The following is a 16684-nucleotide window of genomic DNA, read 5'->3' as shown; positions in this document are numbered from 1 at the left end:
ATTGAAACCCTGTACGACTTTTGAAGGATTTGTCTCTGTGGTTTGAAAGCTTCCAGAAAGGCTGTAGGGGTGTGGTGGAGGCTTGCCGATGGTAAGCAGAGCCAACCTTGGCCACCTTGGAGGAGGCGCAGTCCCTGAATCCCAGAGAAAGAGGTAGAGTAGGGCACAAGCAAAGAGAAATCGAAGCAGAGGACTAAGCGCAAAAGCCATCGGTTTGTCCTTTCTCCACTGTTCTGTCTCATCTAGAGCCCGTTGTTAAGTGTTTCCTGTAAAACCAAAATTCTCACTGGAGAGCCCAGGTAGGAAAGCCTCACTGAAATGCCATACACTGTCTGCTTAGCCTGAGGAGGTGGGGGAAACAACGAAAAGTGAGTCTGCAGAATCAGTATTTCCTCCTGTAGTGTGAACAGTTTCCAGCCAGAGACATTCAAGAGATGGAACCGCATTCCTGGCTCTCTCCTGAGACTAAACAAGGAATGACTTCTGAAATGTTTACAATTCACTGGGACTTCCTTCCCTCGTCCTCCAGAGTATGCTACTGTCTCTTACTCTCCCTGTAATGGGAGCTCCACTTAGACATGGGCATTGGCACATATGCTGAGGAGACAGTATTTTTTAGTTTCTAAAGTATTCCGCAGTAGGCAATTCCCGGTAGGCCTTGTAATCCTTTGTTTCTCTGAAGCAGAGATTCAAGAAGTTGAAAGACAAAATGAATAAAGGGGTCATTATTTTCTCCCATATTAAAGAGTTGTTTTACAGACATGCTGCATTTGTTAAAGCCAAGTCTTTGCTACATTCAGAGAATCATAAAAAGCATGGAAAAGACAGACCAATATTGTCTTAGGTCATTACCCCACAGCGTTCTTTAATTTGTTAGTCACTTGAACACAGGCTGAGTTTTTTGGCTTCTAAATAGAAGGTGTGGTTGCTGCAATAGGCTTAATTTACAGGGATTATTTCAGAGACAGGGAGTCAGCCCAGACACAAAATAAACAGATGGCACTTTTTTTTTTTTTTCCTCAGCTTCAGCAGTTCAAATGCAGGATGACTTAGGACTCCTTATCACCTTCAGCAGAGCAAGAAGGGGAAAATGATGTAATTCACTCTTCCCCACTCCCTACTGAAGGTACCATTATTTCACTGATAGGGAAAAAATATGGCAGCAAAGACCAAGGAAAAAATGACAGCAAAGAGCAGGGGCAGCTTTATCTCTACTAAGCAGCCAAGTCCTGCACTGACCCCTCCAAGCTGATGAGTTGCAGGCATGTGTTGTGTTTTGATGATTCTAATCACCGTAGCTCAAAGTTCTCAAATCAACCATCCAGAGAAGGACCACCCACAGAGCCCAGCTGTCCTATTAATGTATTAAATAGTTCCTCATTTTTTAAGGAACATTTGTATTTTACCTGTTTCTTTTAACAAACTAACAAGCAAACAAAAAACCGACCACACCACATAAAGTACTGATTTTCTATATTCGTGAGCCCAAGTAGGTGAACAGATGTGACGGTATGGCAAGCTCCTCTAGGAAGAAATGGTTTGCACAGGCACGCCGGCTTGGTGACTAAACCTTACCTTAAGATCTGTGCTGACATTTAAAGACTTCATGGGCTAAACCTGCTCTGAAAACCAGCATCAGGTCTCTTCCCATCTCTAAATCCTTTCTGTGAAGGGAAAATTCATTCCGAAGCAAAGAGTCATCAGGCTTGGACTCCTGCCAACCACTGAGGTTATTGTGGGGCATGTAATGAATGGTGAGCAAAGTGTTAATGGATGCAGCTCACCCTCGTGGAGCTTACAGTCTATAGGAAAGGTGACATTCAATGGCCATGCAGACACAAGTATGGCTGTAACTAACGGGGGTTCCTACTTTAAATCTGGGTGTGTGAACAGAGGCTCCTCTGAGCAAGTAACATGTCAGGTGAGATCTGCACAGTAGATTGGCACTAAGTAGGTGGAGAAGTGTTGGCTGGAGGGAAACAAACTTTCAACATGGAAGGAATTCCATACTTACAAGGACCTGAGATTCCCTAATCAGAAAGAAGAGGCCTTTTAAGAACTTTCAGTAACTGAAGAGGAGGCTGAAGAGCCTGCAGGGATCAGGTCAGCCAGCACTTGTAGGCCAGGTTAATGACTGATCTCCATTTTGAGCGTGATAGAAGCCCAAGAGAGTCAGGCTTGTGCACCTGAATGAAAGGGAATGCCATTTCCTGAGGCAGGGAACACTGGAGGAAGAACACATCTGGAGTTCAAAATCTTGGAACTTTTTGTTGTTGCTGTTGATAATCAGTTCATATGCAATCTTAGTTGAATGACTATTGCTCTATTTGCTCTCATAACTGCTGAAATACATTTTCGTCTTGGCTTTACAACTTAACTGTCAGTCTCTCAGATAAGGAAAAAAAATGATTTGAGTTCCCTAAATGAATGTTTTATAATGAGAGATTATTTAGGCACTGGGTGTATTTTATCCCTGAGTGTGTAGCCAGTCCTCTTGTCAGAGGATCAAATGCCCTTCACTAGGCACTCCGGATGGACCTTTGTGTTTCTGTCTTAGGAGCAGGCTTGCTGGCAATGATACCTAGCATTGCAAAATCCTTCTTAAAGCCTTTGTTTAATGCCAGAGATCTCAAATGCTTTCAGATTCTGGAGAGGTGCCAAACCGTGCTCCCGGATTAGGAGACGATGGAAGGACTCCCATAATCTATAAACCTCATATAAGCTTGCCATTTCAAATGAATGAATTGTTTAGAGTTATTGGAAGGAGTCCAGGGATACTTGAGTTCCTTTTTTAGCTCTACAAATTCTGAGCTATTGGACTTTTATAATTACAGTCTAATTTCTGCATTATGATGTGTACTACTTTGAGAGGTGAACTTGTAAAAAAATTCAGCCTGTTCCCTTTAGCTGTCCTGTAAGACAGATCATGGCCCTGGGCCGGTTTACTTGTACCATTTTCTTATTTGTCTTTTATGTCAAAGACATTAGTGGGACATGTTGGTTTTTGTGCACCGTTTAGAGACTCAGTTTCAGTGCCTTAAAGCATTGCAGAGTGCATAACTGGGCAGGCGTGAATAGGTAAATCCATAGGGTTGTGATTGCTAAAGTCCCACTGAAACAGAAATGTGAATACTTTTACCGTGAAATACAAGATGATACCAAACTGTGGACAGTGTCTAAAAGTCCACGATGCTCTTTGTTCTGCTGCCCCGTCGGCCAGTCTGGCATTAGACTTGGAGGAGGTGTGCCCAGATGGTGAACTGAGTATTGTTCAGAGCAGGAAAAATCTTTTTAACGAGATGGCCATGGTGAACTCCTGGGATTCCCAGCCTGCACTGCTGGTTTGCAGAGCCAGCCTCGTATTCTCCCTGGTGGCACTGAGGCAGTCTCTGTTTGTGGTCAGAATTCCCTGCTGTTTCCAGCCAGCCCAGGCTGTGAGTGTTTTCACACGGCTCTGGCTCTGGTGATACAAAGGGCACACAGTGCCAGCCATAACACTGAGTAATGCCGGGAGGTGCCTTCTAGAACAAACAATGTGGGTGAGCTCTGCAGAGAGGGAATACCTCTGGCTTGACATTTAAATTACTGAATTATTCAAATGAATGTCAATTCGGTAGAGTAGACTTTCTGCCTTCTGCCAGGGCACTTCCTGGATATTCGCACAGGCAAGTGTAAAATACTTTACATCAGATATGGCGCTTCCTGTCAGGACTGTTGAAAATCAGTCACAGAATGTGATTATCTGTTCCTTAGTGTTTCTTGATGTCTGCTGTATTTATATCACAGTCTGAAAGATTAGGAATCTACACACCCATACCTGTGGCCCTGAAAGTGGTTTTGGGATCATTCTTGAACCCCACCCCCACTCCCACACCAAATAAAATATCACAGGCCCACACATGTCATGCTTATTCCTAAATTTGACAAGACTAAAAAAGTGAGTCATGGGCATTTTGAGTCCTGCTGTCTTCCTTAGAAATACGGATATTAAGATCTGAGAATGCCATGACTACCTTGCTTTTAACCTTGTTAAGTTAGTAATTCTGGTTCAGAAAATCCTTCCGTCTACTCCACTCTGTCAGATGAAATTGCCAAAGTGGCATGTAGCGAATGTGAGTGTGTGCATGCATGTGCGTGCACTTGTGTGGTCATTCTGTCATTCTTAGGAATTTAGGGTCTTCACTTATATTTGGGTATATATAAAAAATAAATACATGAAGGACTTTTCTAATTAGTCATATGGGAATATGCAAAGTAAGAAGATTGAACGGTAGATGAGGAACAAAATAGGAAAGAGAAGTTAGTGAAGGTTTTGTACTTCCCCGTTAGCTAACTATTGGACTCAGCTCAGGGTTCTTTCATATCAGAGATTAAGTTAATTATTACATATCATTAACCAATGTTGTCTTTCCTTGCCCTTTTCTCGACTGTGGAGGGTAGGGTAGATGAAAACCCTGGTATTTGACATCTTACTGAAAAGAATCACCAACTTACAGGTAATTAACTCCTGGTTGTCTACATACAACTACAGGAAGTATAGAAAGAGTTTAAGTAGAGTACTTAATAACCAAATGAATCCCTTTGACTTAGTTTGCGACCCTGAAGGATTAAAGCCTAGGTACCCCACAGAGTTAGGTATAATGAGTTGTATTTTACTGACGGGGATATTTACTCGAGGCTGTCACGTCAGGCAAAACGCTTTAGGTTATAGTCCAAACGTTTGTCAGGCTGCCTGCATAGCCTGTCAAAAACTAGAGACCCTGGAAAAGCAGTGCCTCTTCCTGCATCTGTGGACTTGGAGTTTAGTTTGGGATGGAACTTTAAAAACAGAGTTAATTTTGAGAGCACATTAGAGAAATGATTGTTGTTGTTACTTTATTTTTTTTTAATTTGGCATTTTTAAATTACAACCACAGGTGTCCTTAATCCTTTGGTTCCCTGGACTGTCCATTTCTGGAGGACCACTGAGCGGGCTCTCTCTAGTCTAGGGTTGCTGGTTTATTGTTATTCTTAGCAGCCCATACGTGCAGCGGGCTGAGTAAATCATACTCGTCAATTCATTATCAGTCCATGAACAGCTCTCTCCTACTTTATTTTTATTTTGCTCCATCCCAGCACTAATGCCTTACTCCCCAGACCAGCGTCCACAGGCACATACTCTTAAATGGGTTAGGTATCTGTCCTGGGGTATCTATGATCTTTGAAAAATACTCAGGATTTTAAAATCCATATTTGTGTTTCAAATTTACATAAATTGCATTATTTCAGTTTTTAGCGTAGTCTTTTCAGTTCCCTGCTGTAGATCACAAGTGAATTAGTCTGACACCGTGAACTCTCCCTGTCACCCCACCCATCCACTTCCCTCCAAAGAATCATCACCTGTTGGGCAGCATAGTTGGCAGCCCTCAGCGTGCTTTGTGCCATTCAAGAGTGGCAAGCATGTCTAGACTCCCTGGAAATATTATCTTTCAGCTCTCTTTTGGCAAGTGTAAACTTTTTGCTGGATTATGTCAACAGATATATATGTTTCTCATCCTCATAGAAATAGATTGTTGCTGGAATTTCCTTCGGATTTCTCCAAGCAAAGAACATAAAGACTATCTCTTTGCTCATTAAAACTTTTGCTCATTAAAAATGTTTGAGGGCTCTTGATTCTCAGGGGTGAGACTGGTGACATACATAGACTGTCAGCGGCTATTTTGGATTTTCTGCTTTCAGGCATGTCTTTGCTCTTGGATGAGCCCCTTGTGGGTTTCAAAAGAACTGGCAAGTCAATTATAAATAGAAGGCTGTGTCTGTGTGTCTGCATGCACTTACTCTGTGGGCCGAGGCACCCACATTATAGTGGGCAGTGAACTATTTTTCCACTTCTTTGAAGAGGGAAGAAGAAAGATTAAGAATGCTTTTCTCTTTTTGAGATAACCCACATCTCTACACACACCCACACAAATCTGTGTAAATGAACTTGACATTTTCAAAGACCTTACCTTAACGTCTCCTCTGGAAAGCACAGCCACCCGACCTGTTATTTTAAGAAAGAAGCATTTATCTCACAGACTCACTACTGAGGGTTCAGGGATTAAGGTAGCTTCTATATGCCATAGACCTTTGAAGGGAGCTCTGAAAGCTGAGTTTCCTTATATGAACAGTGCTTTGACAAAAGTGGCCTCAGCTAACTAATCAGTGGCCTCTAGGACTTGGCTGTTTACATTTTATCCACACTTTCCTTCCCCACTAGTAGAAACTGTGAGACCAGCAAATCTAAACTAATCATACTGACAAGGGAAGAGGAAAGAGTAACGTGAAAATGAAACTGCAAATTCCTATTCTCAGAAAGAGACAATTGAGTGGAGTGATTAGGTGTGCTTCCCTCTTCATCCATTTCTGCTGCTCTTGCCACTGCACCTTGAGTGCACCAGGTGTGGATTCTTCCTGTGGTCCTGCTTGTCACCTTATTTTTCAAACATTGTTCAATTCTGTCTCCTTGTGCCCTTGTTCTCCATATTTGGCACCAGTTTTTTTGTTCCTGCTAGTCAAAAACTCTGAAGCAGCTATTAATTTCCACTATCATCTATGTAAACTTCAGTGTTACCACTATTGAAAAAGTTAGTCTAGGCATCTAGCTGGAAATACTGGTACCATGGATTGTAATTATAGATTGTGAATTCTTGCAAACTCTTTTTTTTTTTTTTAAGACAGTCTTGCTCTGTAGCCCAGGCTGGAGTGCAGTGGCGTGATCTTGGCTCACCAAAACCTCTACCTCATGGGTTCAAGTGATTCTCCTGCGTTGACCTCCTGAATAGCTGGGCTTATAGGCGCGCACCACCGCACCCAGCTAGTTTTTGTATTTTTAATAGAGATGGGGTTTTACCATGTGGGTCAGGCTGGACTTGAACTCCTGACTTCGTGATCTGCCCCCCCTCGGCCTCCCAAAGTGCTGGGATCGCAGGCGTGAGCCACCGTGCACAGCACAAACTCTTACTATATTATACGTTGAACATCCTGGATCCCAAAATCTGACGTTTGAACTGCTCCAAAATCCAGACCCTTTGAGCATTGACCCAATGCTCAATAGAAATGCTCATTGGAGCGTTTTGAATTTTGGAGTTTTGGAAATGAGGTGCTCAGCCGGTATAAATACAAATATTCTCTAATCCAGAAAGATTTTAAATGGGAAACATTTCTAGTCCTAAACATCTTGAGTAAGGGATACTCAGCTTGTCGTCGATTTCTGTCATGTGGCTTCAAGAATGTCAGCATTCCTTGTTTTACTAGTTGGTGGGGATTTGTACAGAGCTAGCAAGAATTGGTATTAATAGCTGCCATATATTTAGGAGTGTTTTTTTTTTTTGGAATAGAATAAAGGTGATAAATATTATGTTCCAGTAAAACATTTTATTTTGATGCAGTAATTGGGATCTGAGAGCCAATCAAGCTGAAGGTTATATGAACACCATAGGGGGAGAAGCTCATTTTCAGAAGTCTATGAGCAGGTGATAGCCAATCTTTGTCTTAATATGATCTAAAAGGGTGCACAGCTTATATAAATGAATTGCTACATTGAGAGGCAAGTATTATTTGTTGGTTGGTTAAGCGACAATCACAGAATGTGGACCTCTTGGTCAATGGTGATGCTTAGCTTGACTTTCTGTTTGATAGAGGTGTTTGGAATGATCATTCTCTCAATGAAGGTGAAACTCATACAGTAATTCTTGTTTCCCCTACCTTTCTCTCCTTTGCAGATGAGATGCCCAAGGTCAACCCCAAACTCTACATGTGTGTGTGTGAAGGCCTCTCCTGTGGTAATGAGGACCACTGTGAAGGCCAGCAGTGCTTTTCCTCACTGAGCATCAACGATGGCTTCCACGTCTACCAGAAAGGCTGCTTCCAGGTTTATGAGCAGGGAAAGATGACCTGTAAGACCCCACCGTCCCCTGGCCAAGCTGTGGAGTGCTGCCAAGGGGACTGGTGTAACAGGAACATCACGGCACAGCTGCCCACGAAAGGTTCTTGTGGACTTTTCTATTTTGAGATCAAGGGGTTTTGTTAGTGTTCTCCTGAGTCTGTGTGGGTTAAAGATCTAAGTAGCTACGAGGCATTCCACCTACATTTGGAGCCAGAGGTGAAGAGCTACAAGGAAGGTAGCCTTGGGTGAAGAAGAGAAAGGACCACCAGCCTTTTGGCATCTAAAAGAAGGATGGGCATTTTGGGGAATGTAAACAAGGTGACGTCCATCTTGGGGACAGCTTGGCTGACCAGTTAGCTGTCTCTTGGTTGCTGTGACTCAGGTGAACAGCTCCCAGTACCTTTTTATGTTACGAAGCCATGATGTTATTCATAATTTTTGAAACAATTCTGCTCGCACATACTCATCTCTATGTCAGGTGTGTAGGGAGAAAGTGGAACGGACTGATGACTGAGTGGAATGCCTTTCCTGTTTTATGAGGAAGGAGACAAAAGAAGGCTCACTGACCTCTTCTCCCATATCTGATGCCCAGTGACCTATCACTGACACTAGAAGCAGGATGAAATTTCACACAAACCCTGTAGTTTATGTGGAATCTTCTCTCCACCATATTCAATACAGATTGTATATGTATATGGAAACCAATCCTCCTTTGAAACTGTTTCCCTGTTAAATGAGCCCTAAATTGCATAAACAGTCTGCAACTATTAATGTAGACTCATTCTAAGCCAAATTTATTCTCTTACCATATAGTACATTTTTAATAGGTTTAATTATTTAATTTTGTACTCAGAAAAAAGAAACAAACCAAAAAGTGGAGGAGTGGTAACAAGCAGCATCCAAACCAGAAATGTCAGCCAGCAAGGAAGGAGACAGAAGAACAAAAAAGCTGATGCAGGATCATGTTCTAGTAATTTTGAAGTTATGGTGATGACTTGAAGGCATATAGAAAAGGTTAAATTTTGACAAGCAAATAGGATTGAATAATCAAAAAAAAGGATTTTAAAATAGATCAAGTATTGCTTCTTGGCCTTTTAGCTAAGATCAAGTGTAAAATAGATCAAGTATTTACATGGTTAAAACTAAAAGCGTCCTTGATGGAATAAAATTTACTGTTTGTGAGTTAAATTTTTATTAATTGAGTGGATAGACATGAAGAAATGTCTGAATTCATACAAAAATTATTATACCAACATTGTGAAGTTTCTAATCTGCAGATCACTCTGCTAGACCTTGAGTTTTAATAGCAGATTTTTTTTTTTTTGAGATTGAGTTTCACTCTTGTGCCCAGGCTCCATGGAGTCCAATGGCGTGATCTCGGCTCACTGCAGTCCCCACCTCCCTGGTTCAAGTGATTCTCCTGCATCAGCCTCCCTAGTAGCTGGGATTACAGGCTCGCGCCACCATGCCTGGCTAATTTTGTATTTTTAGTAGAGACGGAGTTTCTCCATGTTGGTCATGCTGGTCTTGAACTCCCAACCTCAGGTGATCCGCCCGCCTCGGCCTCCCAAAGTGCTGGGATTGCAGGCTTGAGCCACCGCACCTGGCCGATTTTTTAATTTAAAGACATTCTCATTTGATTAGGGAGGCCACAGTATTTATAATTCAATGTTGCATTTTGTTAGTTTCTCACTTTCTCATAAAAATGACATATGCTATTGAGTATGATGTATGCCAAGCTGTTGATTAGTTGGGCTTGGAAAGTTAAAGAAATACTTAAAGGAATTTAGGCTTGTGATTGGGTGACTGAAGAGACCAGTAACATGGAAATGAGTAAGTCATATGTAGGGAAGAAAAGGGCCTGATGACATAATGTTATGAAGAGGCCTGAACCCAGGGAGTGAGTCAGTGAATGAATGTCTGAATAAGTAAGTAAATGAAGAGAGGAATGAATAGGTTCCTAGGCAGAAATTGTGATGTAAAAAAAATCAATGAGAGATCAGCGGTAGACACCCAGGATATACTGAAGACAGAGACCACAGATGGGTAATTTAGTTTTAGCTCAGATAGCCCTTTCTCCTAAGGATATCAGTGTAGTATCTGTAAGGGCTTGATGGTGAAACATACCAAATCCAGGTTGCTAAGACTCATATCAAAGATTTGTACAGTACTTTATATTTTAAAAGCACTTTCAGATTCATGTATTAATACAATTGATTCTCAGTGGAATTTAAAAAAATTCTAGTTGTGTCTAATTGAATGATGGTTAAAATGGCTGCACCATTGGCCAGGTATTAGGAAGTGTTTTAGTTTTAATACTTCTTGAGTTTTGACACTGTGTGGTTGGGATCAGGAGCTACTCGTTAGGATATTGGTTACGCCAATAATAAGTAAGCAGTGATCCTTACAACCAGTTCCCCTTTTTCCCCCCAACTGCAGGAAAATCCTTCCCTGGAACACAGAATTTCCACTTGGAGATCGGCCTCATTATTCTCTCTGTAGTGTTCGCAGTATGTCTTTTAGCCTGCTTGCTGGGAGTGGCTTTCCGAAAATTTAAAAGGCGCAACCAAGAACGTCTCAATCCCCGAGACGTGGAGTATGGCACCATTGAAGGGCTTATCACCACCAATGTTGGAGACAGCACTTTGGCAGTAAGTCATGACCCCACAGGGAATCCCAAGCATAAGGAAGATGTCTGGAGACACATTCTTATTTCAGCATGAAACGCTAACCAGTAATGAGTGACTGAACAGTGTACACACATGCTGTTGGTTACTTATGTCCTAAACAAGCACATGCTGGCACCTGTGTAGTCTTCCCATATCAGAACAGCCATTTTAGACAGACATTTAAATAAGGGATGGGATTTATTTTAGTAGTGTTGGTAGTTAGTTACTTTTCTTTGAAGAGTAAAGCAAAAGAGACAGGAGAATGGTTGCCTGCAATTTTGGAGAGTTGAAATTTGTGGTCTTCAGTTACTCTATTTTTAGCCACGAAAGTGCTCTTTTAAAAAGGCACCTTTTGCTTACTATTAAAGATGAATTTCCTTTCTAGATTATTTCAGCACCCTGTAATTTAAGGCTTAAAAACATGACATCCAAAAAAGCTTTTAAATTTTGTATGCTCCTGTGGTGCCCCCTTGTGGAGTGCAGTCATTTGGTTAAACCCTTGTCCAATAGAAACGTGTGCATCACATATGTAATTTTAAATTTTCAAGTAGCCACCTTAAAAACAAACAAATGAAAAAACTCCAAAAGTTTCTTAAAAGTAGAATTAATTTTAACAAATATTTAACCAAATGCATCTCATTTTTGTCATTTCAACGTATAACTGATTAAAAAATTATTAATGTACATTTTACATTCTTTTTGCTTTTGAAGTAAGTTTTCAGAATCTTGTGTATTTTACACCTATAGCATATTTCAGTTCACACTGGCCACAGTTTACTTGTTCATGGCAACATGTGTCTAGTCACTAACCCATTGGATTGCACAGTGTTAGAAACTATTGTATTTATACATTAAATTCTTTTGCGTATTTTTAAATGATTAATTCACATTAAAAAGTGACTTTCTCCTTTTATTTACCTTTTAAAATTGCTTACCAAGTGTTCATTTTAAAGAAACTTTGAACTTTAAATGGGGAAGGGATATCACTTGCTGTAAATAGAAGGTTATCATAAAGTGCAAAAGAAAAAAATAATAACATTCTGCGTGGATGTTATACTGAGTCTGATGCTTACTCTGAGAATAATTTGAGATTTATGGGTGTTAAGGGAGTGTAAGAGTCATGCTAATACCAATTTGAGACTCTCTCCTTGTGACAATCTGATGAATTGAAAGGCAATCAAAGTAATAACTTTCTAATATGATTCACTGTTACTTAATGCCGTTGCCCATGTGTATTTGAAATCATTTCGCAGTAAGACTTGTTCTGCTATAAAACAAGTTTCAAAGTGCTAAATAGTTCTATAGTTACACTTGCCCCGCAGCTTCCCTTATGCTGGTGAAGACTTCCCCTCACCAGTGGCCGTCTGGGTAGCTCAGCTGCTACACCTGGACAATTGCAGGATTCACCTGTGACAAGTTGTCACAACATTTGGTGGTACCTGATATGGACTGGGAAACATCCCATTCTACTGCCTGCCCCATCACTGGGCCACTTTTTGGTATGTAAAAGGGGGACGTAACCTTCTGTAGCTTCCACTTACCTACTGTTTAAACTGTGGTATAGTGGAACTGGGGAAAGCGAATGCAGTATAAGGACATTTCATTTCAAAAAGTAGAGAAATACAATTTTTTTGTTAGATATATACTTAGAAGTCTATTTCAAGCTTTAAGGAAAATTAAATGAGTTTATTGAGTTAGTAGCAAGAAGATGTGAGGATGAATCCTGACAAAGCTTTAGCAAAGCAAGATTCTAAAATAAGTTTGTTAGAACTTCATTCTTCAGAGCTGCTAACGTAACTAATTACCCAGGGCAATAATAGGAATATTTGGTACAAATTACCATTTAAATAGCTTTTAGAATTTTGAAAGAGGAATAGAGCATATGCCAAAATAGTCTTTTAAACTCAACCATGTCATATGACAGTATATCATGATATAATAACACAGTAAAGAACACTATTTAAAACAAGTTGTCATTGTTGGTCTGCATACTTGCTTATTTAAGCAATATGCTCATTTGTATGTTTCAACAAAACATACCCTTACTAAACTGCACATCTACATTGACAAACAAGCCTTGGCCATGCATAGTGGCTCACACCTATAGTCCCAGCACTTTGGGAGGCCAAGGGGGAAGATCACTTGAGGCCAGGAGTTCGAGACCAGCCTGGGCAATATTGTGAGATGTTGTCTTTAATTTAAAAAAAGAAAAGAACAAAAAGAAGGCTTGGTATCTGGCAGTTGAGATATATGCTTATTAGTCTTGGGTTGATGGTTTTTTTTTTTTTCCTTCCTTAGGTCTATGAACTGCATTTAGAAGCAGGTTTATACATTATGAAAAAACAAAACATTAGTTTAATTTTCAGAATTATTCTTCTTGAAAAAAAAACTGAATGAATAAGGAGAAAAAAGAACCGCAAGAGAGAAGATGGTTAGGGAGATATGAAACTCTGCTTCATCTACTCTCATTTTCTTGTTGATTATCCCTTTTGTGGTTTTTAAGGGTTCTAAATTTCTTCCGTTGGATGTTCAGCTTTTGGTAATTTTGCCGATCAACAGTACTTCACAGTGGTGCTCAGAGGAAGTGAAAGAAGATGAAATTCACACAAATCAATGTATCGCTTTAGTAGGCCAGCCAAATGTTTGGGAAAGGATGAGCTTTGACGAATATTAACTGAATATTACTGCAATCCTACCTCTGTCATCCATGGACACAGTATTGTTTATTATTGATAACCTATTCCTGATACCAAAAGACATTCTGGTTCTTGACTTATGCTGAGAGTAAGAAGGAAAACTTTATCAATGAACTAACTGGGAATCTTTTTGCCAACACCTTCTTTTGTAGACGTTAACTTGGGGCACTGGTTTTATGTTTCAATGAAGGCTTTATTTGTTTCCTTCTCTGATTTGTGAGTGATTCATATTAAGAAATGACAAGTAGGTGTTAATATAATTTTGCTTCTCACCTGCCTAAAAGGAAACCTCCATCCAGGCAGCCCGTTTCTGCCTGAGCCTACCAATTTAATGATCCACATGGTCATTGGAGTCTTTTGTTACAAACCACATTAGAGTTGTTTGTTCCTTATTTCTAGTTTGTTTGTTCCTAATTAGAGTTCCTTAGTTGGTATGGCAACTAAAGTGAATCATTTGACAGATACTTAGTGAGCATAGCAGAATATGGTAAATTACACCCAGTTCTTGAAGTTGAAAGGACGTCCCCCCCTTTCTGTTCCACCTGCTATTCTCTCTACTGTTTCCTTGTGCTCGGCTCTGCTTCTTGGACTTTCTGATTTATACCTTCAACTTTGTCTGCTCAGCTTCTTTTATTTTGAAACTCTGAATATAGGAAAGGACTACTTCTCCTTCAGGAAAACTTACCATATATTAGGTAAGGTGCTAGCTTCTAGTATTCTAAAGAAATAAAACCAGTCCTTCTTCCTTCTTCCAGAGGAGCTTTACATGCACACTAACAGGCCATGCGTCCCGGGCTGCTGCCCTTCATGTGAGTTACAATGCCATGCATGCTAGTACTCCAAAGTGGGGGCTGTATTGCTCAATAGTTTCTTTTCCCCCTTGTCTTAAACTACAGGATTTATTGGATCATTCGTGTACATCAGGAAGTGGCTCTGGTCTTCCCTTTCTGGTACAAAGAACAGTGGCTCGCCAGATTACACTGTTGGAGTGTGTCGGTAATTCTTTTTTTTCCTTTCTTTGTGGGTGATATGCAGTGTTGTGGTTTTCAAAGTAAGATGGAACTTGGAAAATCTGCTTTTTGTTGCCTGTTATTTTCTTATTAAACTTAGGAGATGTGGTCACTATCCTGTCTGACTCACGCTGGAGCACCTGAACTTGTTGAAGCTCTTATCAAAGGAGTCTATCACTAATTAGTACAGAGAATGCCTAGTCAAAAGCTTTCAGTGCAAGTAGACCCTTTGGGAGGATGAGAGAATGATTTCATACGATTGCTCTAAAATACCTATAGTAAGGAGCAACCATATCAATTCATTCTAAAAAATGAATTAATTCATTATAAAAAGCCCCAAATGTGCCCATTAATTTCAACTACAGTTGTTGTTCTCTTCTAAAAAAATGAATTGATATGGTTGCCCCCTACCATAGATATTGGGTATAAATTTATGTCCTTACCATAGATATTGGATATAAACTTGCGTCCTTTCTTTCAGTTTTAAGCTCATGAACAATTTCGTGTGTTTGTGCACATTACACATATTTTTAAAGATTATGGAGCAGTCCATGGCATGGTAGTATAACTATAACCATACTGCTTGAGAAAGACTTTGCACACATTGCTTCTTTCTTTTGAGTTCTCAGAAAAAATTTCCAGGAATTGGGGGTTCCTGGGTCAAAATTTGTGAAGTTTTTTTATAGCTTGTTTCATATACTGCTGATTAGCTCTCTAGGAAGATGGTACAAAGTGCCTATTCCCTGATTTTTCTTAGCTTTACTTTTATGTGGCAGGTATTTGCAAGTTCCATAACCATTTTCCTAAGTTTCTCTTTAAGATGACTTGCAAGGATGGCTGCAGTAGTAATAATGGGTTGGCAGCGTCTCTACACCTTCCTCCTAGTGCTCCTGATTTCTAAGGGATGGACTTTGCAGCTCCTGCCATTGCATCTTTTGTTTTTGGGAGGTGACCCATAAGCGGCCCCCACCACTTGGCTGCTGTTCTCCAGATTTTTTCTTTTTTTCATGGAAGGAGGGACACCCCAAGCTGAGAAGTAGAAAGGGGGATGGGCAGAGGTAGGAAGAACAGTGGCTGCCACCCCAAGGCACAGGAATAGCCGGCAGGAGCTTGGTTGTTCTTTCTCTAGGTCTACAACTATTGCCACTGTTTCCCCCTTCTCGCTTCTCCTCCACAGCAGATTGTGAATAGAGAAAGATGGAAAAGCCCCAAATGTGCTCATTAATTTTAATCAGAGTTGTCCTCTTGTATCAACTAGTATCTTATTTGATTATGAACAAGATTATCTGGGTAGTGGTGGGAAGACGTTGAGGGGATCCGTTTCCCTGTCTCACCTCCCGTCTCTTCTCCTACCTCGTGCATGCTATCTCAAGATTAATCTTCAGAGATTGGCTCCAGAGTCCAAAGAGCAAATAATAGTGTACCTTTAAAATATAGAACCACCTTTCTGGTTCGTAGATATTCTTCAGCATTTTTTTGAAACAGTATAAATATAATTATTGCATTTTCTTGGGTTAGGACTAAAGATTTTACTGAAAGGAATGCCTTTCAGTAGCTTGTGGTTTGTTCATATGGTTCAGCTTTTAGTAAAAATATATATGATAAACTGCATGGATGCTATGTTACCATTTTTGGTTCGAAAACATGGGAAGTTGGGTTAGGGGAGTCATTTCTGGATGATGATCAGTGGAACTACAAATTTCAGGTGCCTTACGGGAGCCTTTTGGTGGGGCTCCATGACCAGGGCTTTTGGGCAGCTCTGCTTTTGTTTTAGGGGCTTCTGTATCATGATGCATTTGCAGAAAGCATTTAACAACTTAAAAGCATTTAAAAACTATTGAAAAATATTTCTATTTCAATTTACCTACCTCAGCATCTCCTGCTTTCTTTAAAACAACAGCAACAAAAAGGATTTGATGTAATTTTATGTCCATAATTCCCTGGGTTATTTTGCTCTCATTCCTAATGAGAAAATGAGGGCAAAGAGAAAATAAAGATAAAATAGAACCAAAGGCAGGAAAAGATGAGCATATCATTTTCTGGCAGCCAGTATTTGTAGTATTTTAGCACTAGCCCTCACCTTGAGCTGTAAATGCTGGGCAAATTGCTATGACTTTATTAAAAGGAATCCTGTACTAAATTATATTTGTGTGACCTAACAGTGGCCCACAAGGAGCACTTGTTAGCCACATTCAACATCCTTTTGGGTTAGTTGTTGGTATTTAATAGGGACATTATTTTCTTGTCCCGTAGTCTAGATTTAGTGGTTGTGGTTATGATTCAGGTGTGTTTCCTGGACAGACCTGCTTCTTTCTCCATGTTTGGGTTTTCCGTGGCTTAGTGTTCCAGCAAAGAACTGTATTCCTGTAGCTGCAGGTGGTGCTGCAGCTGCTAAGTAGAAGC

The 16684-nt window shown here is 40.3% G+C and overlaps 1 protein-coding gene across 5 annotated transcripts in view; it reads left to right on the top strand.

Annotated features, from left to right (window-relative positions):
- The window catches only part of ACVR1 (activin A receptor type 1), a 144564-nt gene that overhangs the window by 89940 nt on the left and 37940 nt on the right, over positions 1–16684 (top strand). For all 5 annotated transcript variants that reach the window (XM_032286447.1, XM_032286450.1, XM_032286451.1 and 2 more), the window contains 3 exons: positions 7743–8006; positions 10346–10557; positions 14168–14267. In XM_032286447.1, coding sequence (XP_032142338.1) covers positions 7743–8006; positions 10346–10557; positions 14168–14267 — 576 coding nt within the window. The remainder of the gene's footprint in view (positions 1–7742; positions 8007–10345; positions 10558–14167; positions 14268–16684) is intronic.

Source organism: Sapajus apella, unplaced genomic scaffold, assembly GCF_009761245.1.
Source record: "Sapajus apella isolate SASKATOON/1434 unplaced genomic scaffold, GSC_monkey_1.0 scaffold18, whole genome shotgun sequence".
Lineage (NCBI taxonomy): Eukaryota > Metazoa > Chordata > Mammalia > Primates > Cebidae > Sapajus > Sapajus apella.
Note: the sequence above shows the minus strand (reverse complement) of the source record. Positions and strands in the feature narration are given on the sequence as shown.